The sequence below is a fragment of the Apostichopus japonicus genome, chromosome 6 (genome assembly GCF_037975245.1).
Source record: "Apostichopus japonicus isolate 1M-3 chromosome 6, ASM3797524v1, whole genome shotgun sequence".
Lineage (NCBI taxonomy): Eukaryota > Metazoa > Echinodermata > Holothuroidea > Aspidochirotida > Stichopodidae > Apostichopus > Apostichopus japonicus.
This window is the reverse complement of record NC_092566.1, coordinates 5,100,203-5,121,815: the sequence shown is the minus strand read 5'-3', so window position 1 is coordinate 5,121,815 and position 21,613 is coordinate 5,100,203. Positions and strand designations below refer to the sequence as shown.

General features: G+C 37.8%; 1 protein-coding gene across 3 annotated transcripts in view; it reads left to right on the top strand.

Moving 5' to 3' along the window:
• The window catches only part of LOC139968760 (uncharacterized), a 64,050-nt gene that overhangs the window by 8,542 nt on the left and 33,895 nt on the right, over positions 1-21,613 (top strand). For all 3 annotated transcript variants that reach the window (XM_071973118.1, XM_071973117.1, XM_071973119.1), the window contains 17 exons: positions 1,899-2,495; positions 3,473-3,708; positions 6,421-6,495; positions 7,150-7,324; positions 9,042-9,213; positions 9,974-10,265; positions 10,458-10,643; positions 11,004-11,077; positions 11,922-12,013; positions 12,307-12,904; positions 13,625-13,704; positions 14,166-14,339; positions 14,986-15,222; positions 16,218-17,122; positions 17,502-17,595; positions 18,023-18,289; positions 20,375-21,415. In XM_071973118.1, coding sequence (XP_071829219.1) covers positions 1,899-2,495; positions 3,473-3,708; positions 6,421-6,495; positions 7,150-7,324; positions 9,042-9,213; positions 9,974-10,265; positions 10,458-10,643; positions 11,004-11,077; positions 11,922-12,013; positions 12,307-12,904; positions 13,625-13,704; positions 14,166-14,339; positions 14,986-15,222; positions 16,218-17,122; positions 17,502-17,595; positions 18,023-18,289; positions 20,375-21,415 — 5,295 coding nt within the window. The remainder of the gene's footprint in view (positions 1-1,898; positions 2,496-3,472; positions 3,709-6,420; positions 6,496-7,149; positions 7,325-9,041; positions 9,214-9,973; positions 10,266-10,457; positions 10,644-11,003; positions 11,078-11,921; positions 12,014-12,306; positions 12,905-13,624; positions 13,705-14,165; positions 14,340-14,985; positions 15,223-16,217; positions 17,123-17,501; positions 17,596-18,022; positions 18,290-20,374; positions 21,416-21,613) is intronic.

The window sequence follows — 21,613 nt, the reverse complement described above, 5'->3', positions numbered from 1 at the left end:
CTCAACCTGCTTCTGATACAAAAATGTAATGTATTATTGTATTTTTGTTTTGATCAGCCATTCAAAGTACAATCAGATGTAATTTGTCTAATAATTATGAAGGTCTATTGTCTCCTTTTAATACTCTTAATTGCATCCTCCCCAGGGGATTCTGAAGAACAATTTGAAAAAAAGAAAGAAAAAAAACCCATGGCCAATAGCCTATTGAGAGTATTCTAGAAGCTTTGTTCTGATGTAGACAAGTATCATATCTGTTTTAATTTAAGAACTGGATGGCTCATGTAGATAGAGTTTTAATACCCTTCATTTAAAAATAGTTAAAATATATAGTTAAAACATATGGAAAGTTGGCCTTGCCATACTACAGGAGTATTCTTACTTTTTAATATGACCCATTCCAACTCAACCTTATTGACCTTTTGTATAAAAAAATCATACCTATTGTTGGCATTAAACTTGAGTAACTTTAGACCTTTTCTTTACTCGTGGTGTGACCACTAACTGTTTCTAATCACCATTTTGTTCCCACAACCTGTTGTGTCATACTGAAGTGAGTGCCATTCTTTATTGATAACCTGTCGACTGTCGTTGCTTGTTCATCACTGTGCACACCTCTTGGTGAATTAATTGAATACAAAGTAAGGCTACTCTTTATACACTGTCAATTGTCCACACACTCAATGGGAGGGTGTCTTGCCACTACCCGACCGAAAAGCAAACAATTCATGGAACAGATGGTTCTAATTTTATTTGAACAGTTTTTTTATTCCCTTTCTCTTTAGGATTCAGTGATATGTCTGAAGTGTTTCGTCATGTTGGTTTTGTCACATACTAACCTACCAATATGAACTACATAAAAACAAAATTGAATATATTTTCGGTAAAAAGTTGTGGGGAGAAAAAAAAATTCAAAAGCGTGTTCTGTTCAGTGATAAGATGACACTTAAATTTGCTGAGACGAAACAATGTGAATGTCAGGATGCTTAGTCAGCAGCTCATAATTCTGGTAGTTTGAGTACAGTGGTCGGGCAGAAGAGAATGAGTACAAGTATCAAGTCCCAAGTAGGAGTATGAGTACATTGCCATGAGTGTGGAATACAAACAGTCTTAAATGCAGTTTATTTTGGCCGAGTAGGAGTGTAACATACATACATAAGTTCATGATTTTTTAATTTTGCTAAAAACAAATATAAAGTACAAACCCATGAGTATGAGTACACAAGAGGACAGAAAAATGTACTCGAGTAATGAAGGTCTAGTAAGTACCAAAGTTCTGGCAACATGTATAAATTTAGTTACACATATCCCAAGCTAAACTTGAAGCATACAAGCTCTTGTCATAGATTATCCTTAAAAAAGAAAACGGTTTAATGTAAAGGTTGTCAAAATAATGCCACTTCTAAAATGTCATTGCTCCTAATACATTTTTGGTGGAAAGGCATGTACTGGTGGGTTACATGTACAGATAGCCAAAGTGTTTCCTTTGCTATTTTTACCTTTATAACTCCTCACAATTTCATCAAACTCTGTCGCTTGTGTGAAATATTCTACCAGATTTTGATAGGAATACTCTTTCCATAAATAATAATAATTCACTCTACACACAAAAATCTGAACTGAAATTCTTTTAGAGATCAAAAATAATCTTCCATAAAGTGCTCCTGTTGTTATAAGGCAGGTGAAGTTTTTGTCACCTGTCAATACAGTATATATATACTACATAAGTAAATATTGCAATTTTCTGATAAATTTTCTAGCTCTGAAGAGTTATGAACACAGTTATGAACACAGAGTTATGAACACAGTGATCTGTGACAGTTCGGAAGAGAACATTTAAGAAGATATTTGAATGACATGCATCGTGTTAAGGACATTGCCTCCCTTGCTTATCTCTGCAGATTTTGAGAAACCACCAGTTCACAGTCGTTCACCACAGAAACGTCCTCATTCATTCCGTCAAGTTGACGACGAGCCAGATTTAATGGAACGTTCTTCCAGACGTCCCCCTCGAACGAGAGATAACTCCCATTACAGCAGCAGCACCGCCGACTCTCACGAGAGCATGGAGCCTCTTCATCCTCGGAAACGTTCCAATCTGGAAGAGTCCTACCTCTCGGATGAAGACGAAGGCAGGTCGTACCACTTGTCGGATATCATCTCGTCCCCCGACGTTTCACCCTCCCGCTACTCCAAGAAATCCTACCAGTCGTCGCCGAGAAGCCGAAGAGGACCCAGGTCACCATCTCGTTGGGACAGGCAACATTTCCGATCCAGTCAGGTGTACGATCGATTACGAGAGAGGAGGGAGAGACTCGGTCTCCTCAGAGAACAGCTAGGAATCAGACAGCCGAACCCTCCTGCGGTCTTTCCGGTTTATTGTTCAGAGAGCGACGCAGTGCAGAGCGACATCGATGACATTAAGAGGAATATAAGAGAGTTGAGAAGGAAATCGAGATCTCAGAAGTCTCTTGCTTCCATGGAGTCTGCTCAAGAAGGTAAAGGAAGTTTGTTCTCCCATCCTTTAGTATGTGATTTTAAAATTATCTTAATGTCCCAAGAGGTTACATAATAGGCTTGACAGATTTCAAAACAAAAAACAGTTGCCATTCTTGTAGTATGTTTTAACCCAATCTGAAAAATGTTTTCTTCTTATGTGCAACATTTCAAATAAAAACGTTGCATGTACACGCATACTTGTAATTGTCAAATGGGACCTAGGTATATATCTCTGAAGAAACAACCGAATGTTGGAACTTTCAATTTCGCTTGATATCTTCACAAAACATATTGCAATGAATTAACTACAAGTACATGTCAATGTAAATGTATGTCTTTACACATGTCTATGTGCGGGTGTTCAACCTCTCTACATGTTTACTGTCTTGGTTTTGGGGATTTAATAAGAAGGCTTTGTAATGTGAGTTCCTTTTTGCATGACATGTTTCTGCCCATATCTTGTAGTATTCCTCCTCCAGCCTGTGTACTGTGTAAAACACCACACTCTTTAGAATATAACTAGACAGGATAAACCTTTTCATATCCTTCAATTTGTTTTGTTAACGATATAGAAGAAATTAGTAAATATTTACGCCACAAAGGTATTTATATTTGATGGTGTATTAAAGTATGTACTTTAAGTATCTTAGTTGGACTATGTGAGCTGGTTTCACTGTCCAAATGGAGAGAACAGTCCGTGTATAAATGATTTGTTAGAAAACAAAACAATTACTCTTCAGTATAAAATTCAATTCAAGATAGGATTTTCATTGTATCCAGTTTATTTCTTAACAAAAGTACAAAAAATACAGAGAAGTTTCAATTGGGAATTAAAGTAAATATCTTTGTGGTATTATCTAACTAGATAAACAGTCCCAAAATGAAGAAATAAGTCAAAGAAAGGTAGCAGCAGAATGCAGAATTTGACTTAAATCTTTTAAACAACTCCTGTTTTCTTTGCCCCTTTTGATTCTAGGGAGTTTTCATCCCGATCATTTAACCCCTGCCGCATCGCTTCCGTCGATACCGAACGCTCTGTACGAAGAGGGGCGTCGCAACCACCACTTCAGGTTCCATAGTCCGCCCCGCTCCCCGGGAGTAAATCCCTACTGGTCCGATAATCACGTCAGGCAAGCGAACGACAGGCCGAGGTACAGAAATGGAGATTTAGATGATAGAAGACGACCTAGGCACACACCAAAGAAATTAAAGGTCAGAATCTTAAAACCACCTGTTTTAAAGGATATTTTTCTGTTAAAAAGTGTGAAGGTGGAACTTATTTTAATGCTTTACATGAAAAGAAAAAAAAATGAAATGTGCTGATCATTTGTTATAATTTTTTTTTCTTTTCTAATTTTTCTCGATTTACAGTAAGTGCTGATATTCTTTTGTACAGTGTACAACAAAAGGTTTGGGATACACTGAGTTGCCAGAAAGCACTGAGCTTAGATCATAAATAAGAAAAATTATGCAGCATTTGTTTGCTGTGTTAGTATTTTTTGAGGATGTTCCATTGTGATTGTGGTGTCCCACAGGGTTAAGTTTCAGAAATTGTTCTCTACAAAACATCTCTGGAGTGTAAACATTAATCTGTCATGGTTGGAATCATAAGTTATGTGCCAGTTATATGTCAGGGTGCAAGTGGGGCTGGTTTAGCCATGATTAAGTTGTACATATGTAAGAAGTCCACCAGTAGATGTATACTAACATGCTTGTGTTGAATGACGGAAAAACTAAGAGGTGGATTTTGTAGTTTGTTGGAGTTTGGTAGAAGTGAAGATGCTTCTCTGTCCTGTAATGTGTGTATTGGTGATGTCAGTAGTTCATTGGTCGTTGTCTGTAATCTCTTTCTTTTCTCTTCAATAACAATCATGGTGTTATGTCTGCTCATGTATGACAAGTGTACGTAGGTCAGCATTATTCCCCATTTACAACATAAGAAAGATCCTTGACAAACTGTCAACTGAGAACTGGTTCATACCCTTCAGTTTTAGAAGGAAAAAAAAAAAAAATTACGATGAAAACCCCCCTCGGATGTGGGAATACGACTTTAGCTGTCAGTTCAACAGCAAATCAAATTCAAACTTTTGTGATCCGTTGTAAAAAATTTGCATGGAATGGCGATGGAATTTCGATAACTATTCAAACATGATATTGTGCTGGATGTATTTGACCCTCAGAGCTTCCAACCAATATTTTAAAAGATTTCTTTGAGTCATTAAATTGATATGATGTGACTTCTATGCAATGAATTCACTGTATGTGTAATACAGAGTATTAATTTACATTGCAACAAGACATCTCACCGTTAACCCAGCAGCTAGACAACACACATGTGTTGACTTTTTCAGATCTTTTCAAAAGCATTGAATATTTCCATAGCCTTCACTGTGCAGTAGGTAGTTAATTAAAAATGGAATGTGGGTTGGTCACGTTTCTGCATGACTAATGCTATTGTAAAGTCACCTGTCTGTTATGACTTGTTGCTGTGAAGGCCTCTAGTCACTATAATAATAATAATAATAGTAACAATGAAACTAACCTACCGTACAAAGGCTAGACTTCATGAATATGTTTACAAGAATGTTAAATATCCATGGTTGTGGGAATTTGGGAAGTGTAACTTGCTGTTGAGTGCAATTTTCATTATCTTATGAGATATTTGTAAGTTTACCAGCAAGTAAAACTTTATTTCTCCAAAAAGGAAATTTGTGTACTCGCACTACAAAACAATAAAACGGATATCAAATGTAAATTTATATAAGATGTAAAAATGTGGGTATATACAGATAATACGATAGAAAGGATAAGAAAAATCAACATCACAGGATATCATTATAAAGCTTCATTGCACGAGGAATAAAATAATCCTGGTATCTGTTGGTTTTTGGTCCAGGAAGTCTCAGCCTACCAATGTCTCTTGTCATTTGACTGTCATGCAGAACTTGATCATGGAGAGGTGGCTAGATTCATTCCATATAAAGTCTAATTTAGACTGAAGAAGGCAATGGTAGACCGAATCAAATGAAGGCAGTGATACACCAACCACCCTTTCTGCTTTCTTAATAATGCAATTGATATGATTCTTTTCTGTATTGTTAACGTTACCACCCCAACAGACCTGTAAAATAGCCTAAGGATCATGTACTTTGATCCAGTAGTTCAAAAATCCATCCTGTTTCATGTTCGTGATGGCGTGCTTAGATATTTTGGATTAAAGCGAAGAAGTGATTTATGTATATATGCATGGCAAGCACTAGCATTAAGTGTGATCATGTGTAGGCTCTATTTTTGCATTAAACTTAGTAGTGCACTTCCCAAAGTTCCTGTTGTAGTTTTGCACAATATTAGCATCATTCTTGAACTTCATGAAACATGTACTGTATATTAGACTCAGAGCCTTCATTATGAAACATACTGTTGAAGAATTGTCTCAGTGATTTAAAAAAATTAACATGCTTCGAAGGAATCATTTTATCTTTCACTTTTCGTTTGACCATTTCCATGAGGCTTCGTCAATTTTGTTTGCCATAAACCGTGGTTCTAGATTCACAACTTTTTATACATCTTTCCATTTGGGTATCAGATTCCCCTTTTTGTATATTGTGCAATACCAGACAGCTTATTCCCGCATCTGTAAGGCTGTTTAAAAATTGTTCTATATTCTTGCAAGCTTTTTCCAAAGATTTCTCTAATGGTTTGCTGTTAGACTGAGCAATTGTAATTATTATAGCAAATAAGCTATGATCAATCTGCTAGTTAGTTTGTCATAGCTACTATCAATGTAAATTACATGTTGGCATATCATGAATAGCCTATGAAAATTCCATCTCTATTTCTGAGTGAAAACAAAAAATGATTGATACGACAATTACGGATAGATGTAATAATCAATTTTTGATGATATTTTTTTATTGCTTTCAGAAATTATTTGGACCTGAGTTTGTGGTTATGAGCAGTGCTCCAAACGAAACTATTGATATGGTACCATCTATGATGGTAAGTTTTATATTTCTTTCTCATTGCCTACAAATTTGACTTATTAAGTCTCGAAAATACCTTTAAATAATGACTATTTTTTTATATTTCAATGTTTGATATCTTTTCTATGTTTGAAATGTTTAAATCTGTTGATGGGAAGACTCTATTGACTTCACCCCTCACTACCCTGTCTACTCACAACAACTGCACACTAGCTCTGCCATGTCTATAGCTTGTTTAAAAGTTAGTTGGCCTGACGTTCCGATCCTAGCAGGATCTTCTTCAGAGGCTAAATGACAAGTAACAGTAAACAGTACTACTTGTCATTTAGCCTGTGAAGAAGATCCTGCTAGGATCGAAACGTCAGGCCAACTTACTTTTACACATTCTCTTTACACAGGCTCTCTAGTAGATAAGCAGTTTGCTAACAGTTTTATTTTATTATGTCTAGAGCTTGACAATAAATGCTTGAAAATGAATCTGTTGGTAGGAAGACTATATCTGTAACCGCTCGAAACCTTTATCGGCCAGAATAATCTGTTAGAGTGGTCTGAAGATGACTTTTGATAATTTGCCAGCATCATTTAAAAACCAGGGGGACCTATGGTAATTTGGGTGTAATGTATACTGTTAGTAGCAGCCTTTATACAATTTCTGTCAATTCTTTATCAGTGCAAGGCAGGAAAGGTACCCCCGGAGCGTAAGCAGGTGGTCGTGGTTCTCCTGAACGGAAAACGTTTGCACCTCATGTGCGACCTTGGTACCTCAGGACAGGAACTCTTTGATATGGTCGCTTCTCATCTCGATATCTCTGAGAGGTTTTATTTTGGATTGGCATTTATTAAAGGTACATGAGCAACTTGTTTTCTCTTCAGTTTCATAGTGTACATGGAAAATAAAAACAGATAAAGATATAAGAGCAGAAAGATTCAAGATATGGAGAGGGGTGACTTAGGGGGGGGTGGGGGATGGGGGTGGGGGAGAAGGGAAGGTGGGGCATGAGGTATCGTATCAGGTCAGGAGGTCAGATCATGAGGTATAAGGATAAACTGTGATTTGACCTTTTGATATTACTTGAGGATAAATTGTAAAAATATTTTTGTGAATTGTTTGTTTTGATATTATGATATGTGATGTTATGGTGTGGTATGTTATGTATGTTATGTTATTCTGTGCTACGCATTGTTATACTGTGCTATGCTATGTTATGATGTGCTGTGTTATGATGTGTTGTTAAATTACCCAATGTTATGGTATGATAGTTTTATAGTTATAATGTGAAGGGCGGCAGTTATAGACCATACTGCAGTCAAGCAACTCCATGTATCCCATGCTATGATCATGGCATTGGGTTGGATCTTGTTTAATGATATTATTATTGGGAACCTAATAGAACATAACTTCTGAGGTTTTTAATTTGCAATAACAACTTTCAAGCTGCCATTGGTAAATAAAATGTTCGTTGTCTGACCTTCCTGTTAAACTTCAAATGACTTACCTCGAGTCCTTGACTGAGACCTATTTTGTCACAGGGTGAGATAACAATGAAGGCTTTTCTTCTGCTTGATGTGCAAAATCTTTAACCAATGACGGTCGGTGTGTTTGGTTGTGCTCAACCAAGCACTGTTGAAACACCAACCTGTGCAAAGGGAAACTTTCAATGGAATCATTTTCAAACCAAAACAAACTGTACAAATAACAAACTGTCGAGTCATTGATACAAATAATCCTGCTATCGAGTCTATTCGTTCAAATTCCCCTCAAAAGTATCACATCGGTTACCACAGTTATTGCATGAATAACCCTATTCATGCAGTAACAAAACTGGTTTGTTTTCATGCATGAAGTACACTGCCATTACTTGGTCTGTGTACTTTCTAGAATATTTTACATTCCTTCAACTTTTGCCAAGTTATCGTTAAACACAACTTGCATGCATACACAATATTCCATGCCATTATAGTGTAGGAATGGGTAAGCGTTTAACAGGAACTGTTAATGTGAAAGGAAGGCAAATAAAAGCCTTCAGAAGTTGTCGTAATCTTGCGAGGTGACCATTAATTGATATCGCAACAAGTCAAGGTTTTAGAATCAAAAGTGATCGGACAGACTTGATCAAGTCTTACGTTCTTAGAGAATCTCAGAGAAACAAAACTTCTTGAGAGGAATAATTTCAGATTTTTGTCAACAGTCATGTTAGATAAAAAGTGATCAAGTGATCTAAATGAATTGTTAAGCAATTGTAATTATATTGAAACAAACATGGTAGATGAAACAGTTCATGCAATATCTTACTTCTAATCCAAGATCAATTTAGGAGAAATTATGCTGTAGTCAACAGATATCACTAGTGACATTCATATTTGATAGTATAGTCCAGAGGTGAATTTAAAATTGACTCACTAAAGTGTAACATATTCTAAGCATCTGTATGAAATTTGCATGCAACTTCCTGTATACAGTTTGGAGATGTGAAGGGTAACAACAAGTCATCTTTGACTTTTTTTCGTCAGACAAATGCATGATTTGTTTAAGAGTTATGTCACTCTTACTTTCTTCTGCAGAAGGGGAATATCTGTTTCTAGATCTCGACTCAAAACTGTACAAAGTCGGACCGGACTCATGGAGAGCAGAAATGAAGAAAGGGACGTTACGATCCACGATATCCAGGGACAAACTGACTCTCTTTTTCAGAGTTAAATACTACATTGACAATGTGAACATCTTAAAGAATTTGTGAGTGGATCGGTTGGATTTTACCTTTTCAAACAGATTCTGTCAGGAATACTGGGAAACACCGAATCTTGCAAAAATGCTACTCAAATTAGCTTCAGTTTTTGAACAACATGCCAAGATGTAAAGGCAGTCTCTGCCTACATCATAATCTTTAGCATTTATAGTATTTTTGAATAAAACACAAATCGGATAACCTGAAACTGACTTATTTTCCCGATATGTCAATGTGTTAAATTGGTATACCCAGCCTAGATTGATTCCAAATAAATTTAATGAAAAAGGAAATATTCAGCCTACTTAGCATAATATGCAGAATTAGACCAGCTGTAAAATATGGATTGTTGGCTTGCCCTAGACAACTATGCTTGTTATTGTAAACTCATTGTAATGGTGACTTGTTTCAGGTATTACACATAATATACAGATTACCACTCAACCCTTTATCAAGGATCTTGTGTGATATCTATTCCTTTATTTTAGAGACTTAGTGATAGCTGACCTAGCTATGAGGTAGCACTGCCGTGAACACATTGTTTTTCTTGATGTAAGGGTACTGGTAAAGCAAGATGGATCAAGTTGCTTGAGTTTACATAGTTTTCTTTGGATGAAACTTCTTTGAAAGTATTATTTTTCAGTTGCGACATTATTGCACCAAAACTTGCAACTCATGTCTTTGTTCATGGTCATTTCTCTTCAAGTTCATCCAACCAACTGCTTTTAGCAATCGATCGTAAACTGACACGTCCTCCATTTTTTTCAGAGATGACACAACAAGACACAACCTGTACCTCCAACTGAGACGAGATATCTTAGAGGAGAGGGTGAAATGCAATGACGGGGAATCCTTGCAACTCGCGTCCTTGGCGTTACAAGTAGAGATGGGGGAATACGACCACGAGAGGATGTCGCAGAACTATTTTCTGCCAGAACATTACGTTCCCGCCGGAACCATTGAGAGTATGGGTGTGTCTGCCATCCGGAGAAAATTACCCATCCTGCATCAGGATCATGAAGATATGGGTGATGAGGAAGCAGAATTTGAATTCTTGCTGGTAAGTTGGTGACAATCAAATGGAATCATTTAATCAACCATTTTTATTTAGTTTTCCTTAAAAGAAGAAATCAAATTTGTTTTTAATTCAAACTCTTGAGTGGGTTTTACGATTTGACTTTCGAATTGTTTCCCTTTTCCTGCTTGTTGTGTGATTTTATTTATCTTCGAATGTCTGGTCTTATTTACACAGGAAGCCAGAAAGTTATCGGAATATGGCATTCATTTTCATAAAGTGTCAAAGTCCAAGAAATCATCCAAGCAAGCTGTTTGGCTGGGAATATGCGCCCGGGGAATAATTGTCTACGACAAGAGCGGAATCACAAGATCGCAACTTCACGCACATCCATGGCCGATGACGAAAAAAGTAGCTTTCAAGGTTAGAATCCTGTCTACTTCAGACGATTACCTTAAAAAAGGGAGGGCAAACAATGCAAAATGGCATTGTTTACAGTTCTGTGACTGATGTGCCTACCATTAGAAACGATTTTGATATCAAACTGATCTTAAAAGAATAGTCCAGGTGAAAAAATTTTTGTGATACGTTAGAGAGGAACATAATTTAAGCATTCTGGTGAAATTTGCATTAAATTCCTATGTTTCTCTTTAACATATCAAAACGAAATTTTCACCTGGACTATTCTTTAAATTATTTACCTTGGAGTGTTTAATTGTGCTTTAAGGTAACCTTTGTATTTTATCTTTAATCTTATTTTCTTCGTACATTTTTAATTTACAGAGAAAGAAGTTTGTGGTGGAACCAAATGATTCCAGTGGAAGTAAATTTGTACACTATACTGACAATTACAAAAAGTAAGAATTAAATTTACTATGCTCTATTTATGCTACAAATGTATAAAATATGGAATATAAATGGCTGGATATTCAATTAAATTGGAAAGGCAGAGAGAGAAAGAGAGAGTTCAGGGAGAGGGGTGGGGGTGTGGGGTGGGGGGTGGGGGGAGGTAGCTAAGGGCCTCAGGTTACATTAAGCTTTACAAACTTTGGTATATAGTGTACCATGTATTAAAGGTATCTACCACTGCTGGTTATGTTTCATTTATACTAATATTTGCCGACCCTTGTACACTTCCCACTGGCCTCACTCTGGCATATGGAAAGTAGAAAAAGGGGGGGGGTTGGGGAGAAGTGGGTTGGGGAGGTGGGAATAATTTGGGGTCTCAGGGTACAGTAACAATTGTACAACCATTTTGCTTTTCCCTTCAGACTCACCCTTTACATTTATTCAAGCAACTAGTGAGTGGTTCAATCCATACAAACATCATAAAGTACTTTCTATAATCACTCAAAGTGCATTCAACTGGTAATTTAACCTAATCAAATGACGAAAACGATTTAATTTCAGTCAAGTGACAGTAGACTAACACTTGATACATCAACTGTGAGAGCCTGGTTGACCTAGGTCAAAGCTGATGTTATTCTGTTGTTTTTTTTGTTTTTGCCTTCTTCCTCCATTCCATTTCATTTCTGATTGAACTTTGAAAAAGTAACCAAAAATTTTGTATTCATATAATTTTTTAATCTTGTTGAAATGGAATGTAGTACACAAAACCAATTTCTTATAATGAGTATTTTGAAATAGGCGTTAATTTTCATGCATTGTCTTCTTTGTTTTGTTTTATTCCATTTTCTTCAGAGGAAAATACTTACTTCAGCTCTGTAAAGCCCAGCATAGATTTCATATGACCATGAGGAACAAATCACAGGTCGCTCAGAGGTTTCATGAAGGTAATGCAACATTTGTACATGTTATAATTCATTTTTAAGCTGATTTCACAGAGAGAATCAAGTAATTTGAAGGAGGCGGTTTTTGCTGTTATTGTTGTTGTTGTTGTATATTAGTAAAAATGGTACACATCTTTGAAGGTCGACTGTTGGAAAGACCATTACAGAAGGAAAGTTTGCAAAGGTGGTTGCATCTGAATAGCATTTATATTTCTCAAGAAAGAAATCTTTTTATTACCAAGAACTACTAGAAGAAATAACTAAATATTAGAATGGTATTTTTCTTTCCCACACAGAGTTTCGGTCGCCCGTAAAGTACGACACACCCGTCCGACAGCCGGACTTTGGTTACGACGTCCAGTTCAGCGACGACGATGACGAAGAAATCATCGCAGACGATTTCATCGACGATTACGACCCTCCGTTACAAAACCGAGAATCGTATCCTGTCACGTCCGAGCCGGTACTGAACGTGATGCGAGATCCGCCAGTCCAGTACCAAAGATCCCAGTCTCATATGGAGGAGAGAAGAGGAGGGGAGACCCTACCAGAATATGAGAGAGGCAGAGCCTTAAAGGGAAGACGATCTCACCTCTCCAAAGCAAGAAGCGTGGATACTGGACGTCAACTCCTCGACGATGGGGACGACCCTGTTTTAGGCAGAGAGAGACCACTCAGTAGTCAGGTCCGATCTCGAGGAAGGAATTACGATTCTTATTCGGAGGATGACTTTAGTTCGCAGGATGAGCTGAATAGGAATGACGACTATGACGACGACGAGATCGACTGGCCGAACGTTGTCAGTAACGAGTACATGAGGTCGACCGGGCCTGCAGATGAAGAGGTAGAGGAAGGACCGTATGCAACTATCGATAGCATCAGGGAGAGGAAGAGGTAAAATTATCGGAAGAGGCCAGCTGCTTATGATTTTATTGATAGCTGTGTTGTTGTTATAGTCACAGGTTTTGTGAATTCTTAACAATTATTCATAAAACTATGAAGTGCATTATTATGTGTGTAAGTGATGAGTGCTAAGTGATGAGTGAAATCATATTTTTTCAAGAATGTTCATGTGGTGTAATTTGAAAGAACCTTATTCCCTCAAGCAGATAATTAAAGATCCTAGTCTATGGAGATCAGCATCGTATGGGTACACAGAGATCCATGGATAGGTGTCAGGTCAATACTGATGTCCAGTCATATAGTATCACACACAGTAAGGTAGTCGCTATAGTAACCACCCAGCCAGTGTTTACAGAGTGTCAAGCCATTGTCTTATGACTGGGTGAACAGGAAGTGGGGAAGTCATTAAAAGTGTAAATTGGCAAAGTTGTTACAGGTTTTAGTGTCCTAGGTTAAGTTGTAGTGACTGTGTCCTAGGGCCAGTTTTAGTTTACTCTCAGTAACCATTATAATACCTGACAGTTCCCTTTGATAAAATGCTGATCTCCTAGAGTTTAAGCTGTTGGCTTAGATTTGCCAGGAAATTCTGTTAGAAAACTTTTACTCAGTTTTCCCCCTGCTAAATTTAAGGATCAGTTCTGTTAATGCATGAAGTTTACCTTTTCATCCTTCTTCATCGTTACAAACTGTTTCTGCTCTTTCCGTCCTCAGAGAGGCAGCCAGACAGAGATCAAGGATGAACGGTTCAGTCAGACAACAGAGAGGTGATAGTGATCAGCCATACGTGGTCGGTAAGCATCAAACTAATTATCAGTGCTTTTATGGGTTAAGTAAATAAATTAGCATACTTGTTTTACTCTTTGTCTAGCCCTTCTATCAATTTGCAAATGTCAGTTCTGTATTGAGTCTTCTGTTCCCCAGGGGGGGGGGGGAAGAGACCAACATTAGCTCACAAAATTGTTTCCATAGCAATAGGACAGCAACTCAAGTCTGTGACGTAACCTGGAGTCTAAATCAAGTCAGGTTTATGATGTGATGGTGTGAAGTATTTGTATACACAATCGGAAGGCCATTTCTTTGTTAAATAAAGTTAATGTGGGCATGATCACAGCAAAAAATTGTCAGAAAGAATAATATTAAAGTAAACTTGCTTATACCTAAATTGTTAATAGCTTAACTGAATTCTAAATCATTCTAACTCTATTGCTGTGATTAATTCTGTATTTCTTCCATTTTTGTCATTTTTGCATAGATACAAGTATTCACACTAGAGGCGAACCGTACAAGAAGCAAGCCATTCCACAAAACTTCAACAGCCCACTCAGTGACACGCTTCAAGATCGTCTCAACGAGATGCCGAGCCCAGAGGTCCCCGAGAGGGACATCGTCATAGTAACCTTGAGGAAAGATCCACATCTAGGGTTGGGTGAGTGACCTTTGACCGACATGACAACTTTGTAACTACATCTAGTAGTTCTAGTAGGGAAATTATTGTTAAAGTGGGGTCTTCAACTGTCACTTTTGTAAAACATTCTTCATCTTCTTACACCTGGTTAGACACCTTGTTTCGTTGCAATGATATATTCAGGAAGGAGCGGTAAAAAAATAAGCCGAGCAGAAAAATCTAAGCCAGTAGAAAAATTGACAAGATTTTCTTTCGTATGAAAGTTGTTTATAAGATTTGTGACAGGGCCTTCTTCATGTACACCTGATAGACATTCATAAATCATAGAAGAGAATTGTAAAATCCTGTGGGGAAGGTGGGGGGGGTGGGGGGAGGGGGGACACATACTCATCATAACAAAATTTTGGTCCATCAGCATCCCTTTCCCTTCTCCCTAACCTGATTCCACACACATCCTTATGCTATCCAATCATTAGTTCCTTCTGGACAATGTGGAAATTCTGTGCCAAACCTTGATGATGACGGTGCCCCTCCTATGCCCCCATCATTGCCGAATAAAATCGCGACCATGCCACAAAAATATCAGAGGATTGTGAAAAAGATAACTTCATTGGTTCCAGTACAATAATTTACAACATTCTTCTCGATGTAATCTTAAAATCGACAGGTCTCACGATCATCGGAGGCGAAAATTCTGGTAGCTTGGATCTGGGAATCTTTGTCAAGGAGGTGATAGAGGATGGTCCAGCAGATAGAGACGGACAGATCTACAAGGGTGATCGAATCATCTCCATCAACGGACAGAGTCTGGAAGGAGTCAGCCACAAGGTGGCCGTAGAGGTGATTCAGAAGACATCGGAAGTCGTTCAACTCATCTTGTCGCAGCCAAGGAGGAACAGAAAGAGTAAGACAAGATTTTTTAGAAGATGCATTTTGTTTACTTCTTGGGAACAATTCCTGTAAAATATAAAAGCACTTCACATCTCTTTTTTGTCTTTTCAAGTTTTTGTAGTAGATTCAATTTTTAGTTGCTTCAAATTTTGGTATGTTTCAATTTCTTTATAGAATATTTTGTAAAATATTTAGTTTATTTTCATTTTGATTTGGAAACAAACATGTCAAATGTATGTTGTATAATACCCATAGGCCCGTAGGGCATTGAGCGACTGAACTATTGGAATTGATGTGTACAGTAAGATTATCTTGGACAAATCATGTTTTAGGGCAATTGATGTCTCTCCATTTGTCTTCGGCAAAGTTTGATTTTTCAGTTCTGAAACAAAAAGTATCTAACTGATAACATACCTGATCATAAAAGTCAAATTTACTATTTGTCATAATACTTGTATTATGATGTTTATTGGCTCCATAGGAATGTTTGGAAAACCTTTATAGTTGTTTACATTTCACTGATTGCAAGATGGAAATATTTCTTAGTACCTTCTATAGAAAAATATCTTTAAAAGTACAGCAAACTGTGAGACAAAAGTACCAGAATTATACAAAAATTCAAATTAATTTCAAGCCTTCTTCGTTTAATCATTCCCTACCTCTTATCAGGAAGGTCAGTGAATGTTAGGGAAAAGTTTCTTGATCAGTTCCATCAAATATTAATTTTCTCCTGAGTTTATAACCTTTTTTGTTGTGATAGCCTTTGTTAAAATTAAACCCAAGTTAGTTATTACTCTCAAAAATATATTTTTAAAACTAACTGGTTTCATATCACAGTTAATGGAATAGGTTACTTGTTGAGTGTTTGATGAGACAGTTAAATGAGCTTTTAGGAATATTTCAGGAAAACAGCTAAACCTAAGAGCAATTAATCAATTCCTATCCTACTTGTACCATACCAAGCCCCATGTACAGTGTCAAACCAATATCTTCTTTTTCTGCATGTAGGTCCACAACCTAAGTTGGCTAAAGTTGCCACACCCCCAGAGGCCCCCTATGCAAATATTGTGGAACTGCGGCGGCACTCTTTAGATACCCGACCAAAGCTTCCTCCAGATCGCCAACCCCAGAGGAGTCATTCCACAGTCTCTGCCTCTGGAAGTATCTCAAGACAGACTCCTCCCACCAAACCCAAGAGGAAACCCCAGAGCTTTGGCTCCAACTACAGCCTCGTGAATTCAGATTCTGAGGGTGTCATCTCGGAGACGGACAACAGAAACTCAAAGCGCGAGCCGGCGAATAAAGAGCGACTGCCTGCTAAGAAGAAGGAACAACCTCTTCTTTCTCATTCAGCTCAGGAAACGGGTAAACGTTCAAAGGGTAGATCAGGCAGACCTCTTAAAAATGAGGGTAATGGAGGGGCACGCCAGATACCTCACTTCCCTCCGCAAAACTTGTCGGAAGCTTTACAGACTCTGGAAGGCGATACGCACATGGTTATACTGCCACACGGAGAGGAAGAAGTCACCGCCCAGCTGGAGAGAGCCATCCGGGGATTTTCCCCGACCTTGGACATGGATTTCGATGATGACAATATCTCAGATGACGTACCCACGCCCGAAAGTTCGGAACTCGAAGATCTGTTCGGAGACGAAGACGAGAAGAAAAGAAAACCGGATTTGAATCTGAGGAAATCGATGAATATGTCTCCCTCACTCTCTGCGGATGCCGATAAAAGGGAGGAAGGGAACTCCGAGAGGGATTTGGGGACCAGTGAGAGGAAGCCGGATACCAACGCAGAAGAAGATGGTGGAGATAATGATGTGGAACTGGTAGCCAGTGCACTAAAACCGGGAGATACCTTCACGGTGCAGTTAAAGAAGAAGAATGCCAGTCTTGGTATCAGTGTAACAGTGAGTTTCTAGTTTCTATACATGTATCTTCACTTTTGGTGTGTATGTTTGTTTGTTTGATTATTAAATATTTATTCATGTACTTTTTTTACTTTTGAAATATTGATAATTTTACTATCTACCTAATGAAATGTATCTCTTCACTCTTACTTTTAGTTTTATGTTCAAGTAAATTAAGAATTTTTATACTGATTGATATTCAGTGTTAAAATGTTTAAAAAAAATTTGTCCAAGAATAATATCAACAAATACATGTTATTGCAAAGTAGAATGAATCATGCAAGTTAAGAAACAAACAGGAGACAGTAGAAAGTATTAAAGGAGAAGAACAGAAATTGAATGGTTAATATTATTTTTGGTTTCTTTTTAATTTTTTTAGGGTGGTATCAACACCAGCGTGAAACTTGGAGGTATTTATGTTAAAACCATGGTACCAGGTGGTGCTGCAGAGGAAGAAGGACAAATAAGAGCAGGTACTTATAAGGTTTCCCATACATTCAGCCACCTTCATTCCCCTCCTCCCCTCCCCTGTCCTCCCCATCATCCATTCTCCATCAAGGTGAAAGATATCTTGCACATTTTTCTTTTTTTTTTACTTTTACTCAACCACGAAATCAATGATGCTTTTAAAATAAACATGTTACATTTAAGCATCTGTCATGTAACTCTTTTATCGTCCTATCTCTCTTGAGGAGTGAAGGGTTAATTTTTTTTTATGTTTCTGAACATAAATGCTTTAGTTTGTTTCCTTATGTTTGTAGTAAATACAGGAGATACAAACATATAACGATTTTTGTCTACTAGAGTGAGGGGGGGGGGGGAAGAGGGAGGTGGCATATATTTTGGTGAATTATATGTGATCATATTTTTGAATAAACAATTTTGTTAAAATGTCAACAGGTGATAGGGTCCTGCAAGTCGATAAATATTCCCTGGAAAAAGTCACTCACAAACAAGCTGTGGAGATCCTCAGGAAAGTACCCGAAGTCTCAGTACTCCACATGGAGCGGGGTCACCCCCCGGCCAGGGTGAACACCCTTCCCCCTACCCCAGTCCATTTCAAGGATAACCACGAAACGCATACAGAAGGAACAGCGACTACCGATGCCGAGCAAAATTTGAACATGAAGCCCTCGGAAAGTAACGACTCAACAGGACGAGACTATGGTAAGCTTTTTGTATACATGTATGCTGTGACTCATTTGACTCTCTTCATATAGTTCAAGAAAAGGTCAGTTCTAAACAGGACTGACAGTTTTGAGCTATCATTCTGTAGAAAAACAGGAAATATTTTTCAGTTTGATGATGTCATTTAGACCGAACTTTGCATGCTGACTAATCTGAAAAGGGAAAGTGTCATCTTCATTAAAATATGAAAATATGAGAGGGTGAGATAGTGGAGAGAAAAGTATGAAATTAATCACTAATAAAGTTCTGTCAGACTCGTCGCGCGAGATCACCTCCGTTATTCCTAGTTTTCATCTTTACATAAAAAGTGCAGTTAAAAAGAGAATTATTAATATGGGAAAGTCTGGTAACTAAGGAATTTTTAAGTTGCAAACAACCAAATCTTACTTGCATTTGCATAAACTTGGTCTGGTTCCCTTGATGATTGAATTTGAAAACATATTCTCCAACTAATAATTGAGAGCATAAAAGTATGTATGTATGGGTGTATGTATGTATGTATGTATTTTAGATCCTCCTGCAAGCAGGAACTTGCGAAGCTGCAAGCTGATCGAAGTCAGTCTCTTACATTCATGATTATGAATTGTCAACAACTCTGTAACTGGACGACATACATTAATCTTGGAGTGACTCGAACTGGGGACCTTATGATTGGAAGGCACCGGTGTTAACCACTGAGCTAAAAGTCTGTACATAACAACTTCAGTGTACACTCCCGAGTGTCACACTCTTTGAAACAATAAAAAAATATAATACAACGTCATACCCAAAGTAAAAGTTACTCAAATATATTAAAGTGAAGAATCAACTACTCTTCATGAAGGCTGGCTATAAAAGTTTAACGATTTGGAAACTGATTACGAAAGTTGTATTTGACATTAACCAATGCTCATCGGCATTTGGCTATTTTCAGTTCAGGTGGATTAGCTATTAGTTTTTAATTCCCATTGAATTTGTTGACTATACTAACTATATTTTTGAAATGATGCATGACAGGAGTTGGTTGGTTTTGTTTATGCATAAAAAACGGGGGTCACCATAGAGTAGGGTTCTGTCATACCTTACTGTATTTAACAGTATGCATCTAAGTAGTTCCTACACTGAAAATTGTTTAGAACCAAATTTCATTCATATTTTTATCATCACTTGAAGGTTATTAGTACTCTCAGTTCATATTGGGGTCTTTTTTTTCTTTTCTTTTCTAGCTTTAAATAATTGATTTTCAACTTTAAAGTAAACAAGTACTTTCAATTCGTGCTGTGATATGTTTTGTAGGGTAATAGACTATTCTCCTAAGTGTTCACTTCAAAGAAGAGAGTATTACTTTCATGTCACATAGAATATATTTTTTTATCAGTCATACTCAAAGTTCACTTGTTTGGGAAGGTGTTTATAAATACAGCGAGTGAAAGATTAGGGTGGATTATTTCAACGTTACCGAAAAGGTAATATAAGTTTGCTTTATTATCTTGTACTATGAGGTTTATCATTTTTTTTTTACTTTCAAGGAAGTAGAATTATTTAGCTATCGTGATATTTGGAATTATAAATGAAGAGATTTGCAGATTTATCAGTGTTGTTGGAATTGTTTCAGAACAGTAAAACAGAATGATCACTTGATGCTACTAAATTTATTGAAAAGGTTTTACCTTGTCTAACTATGAAATGGTACCGTACATTGTGCTGAATGGCGGTTTCTGCAGGCTGTGAATAATTGCAATTAAATATTGCCACCCTGTCTAAGGAAATATTTTAATGTATGCTGAGAGATTTTGGTACAAATTGTGTTAACTTTTTACCATCTTCATCCAGTTGGTAGGCTTTAAATATTATTTAAATTATGACTCTCCCTCCCTTTGTGTTTTCAAGAGACAACTTCAAACGTTTCTGTTTGATTCCTAGTTTGTCTTTTTCCCTGGTTTCCTTTGTCTCATTCCTTCTTTGTAAATCCCTTTGAAACACTGAATTAAGCGCTATATAAATGTAATTTATTATTATGATTGTTATTGTAGTTATTTTGTGATATTGATCTAACTATCTGACTTTGTCTCTTTCTGTACTCAGCAAACATGAATGGAGAAGTGGCAGGGAATGTCACAGAAGAGGAAACACTCAACGAGAATACTCTGCGATTCAGTCCGCCTCCAGACCAGAAAATTGTAGATAGTAAGAAGGCTTTGGAAGATGCTGCTTCTCGATTGGACTCTTTAAGAGCTGGACATGATGGACAATCGCCAGGCACAATAACACCTACGATTGAAGCTCTCAATGATGAGAATGGAGAATCCTCCTCCTCCTCAGAGGATGAGGAGGAAGAAAGCGGTGGTGATGAAGAAGAAGAAAGCGAAGACTACAAGAGCAACGAGGATTCGGGAAGCGATGCTGCCGAATCCGACGTACCGTCCGACAACTTCCCCGAAGACGACGACTTGTACGCGGAGATTGCTTCTCCCGCTCTGAGCACCAGAGAGGCAGACACCCTGACACCAACGGCGCATCTGATGACACCGACCAGGGGTCTGTTTAGTGCGAGGAACCAGGCTAGCATCAGAGGTCAGCAGAACTGGGTCCATAGGAAGAGCATCGATGACGACGACCGGTACTCCTCGGCCATCTCGGAGAGTACCAATGCCAGATCTCCGTCTCCTTTATCGAGTAATCATCCAGAAGAGGAAGCCAATAATAGGTCTGGATTCCAAGTCTTCAGGAGACCCGGCGATGCTCAGAGTGGTGACGCCGACTCCTCATCGTTTCGAAGAGTCATGAGAAGCCCGTTCGACAGCGGTCGAAAGCCCCTTGAGATCGAGCCCTCGATTTTGCCGGTGATGGAGGAGGAACCGTCCGAATTGGATGGCATCTCTACGAAGGCGGAGCAAAAGGAGAAGCAGAACCAATCAGAGAATCCAAAGTCATTTCCCTCTCCTCCCCCAGAGACCAACGATCAAAGTAGTTACCAGCCTACCATGGTCACGATGGACAGTAATTTAATGTCCCCAATGTCCACCCCGGATAGCGTGGGAGCTCTGATGCTGACACAGACACTCATGTTGGACCCAGATGCCTCTTCAGACGTCAAAATACCGGATGTTCCTTATGCAACCATAGGTAAGGTCAAGCCTAGTTAGCCTTGTCTTGGGTCAATAGAAGAGAAAGTGTTGGGACTCAATAGTTTAAACAGAGCACATCCGTTGTCATATTCTATTGTTAAATTTCTATTGTCATATTTGGAATTATTTTCCTCAGTAATATAAAGAGGACTTTGGAGAAAAGATTTTTGTTTTTCTCATTAAAATATTATATATC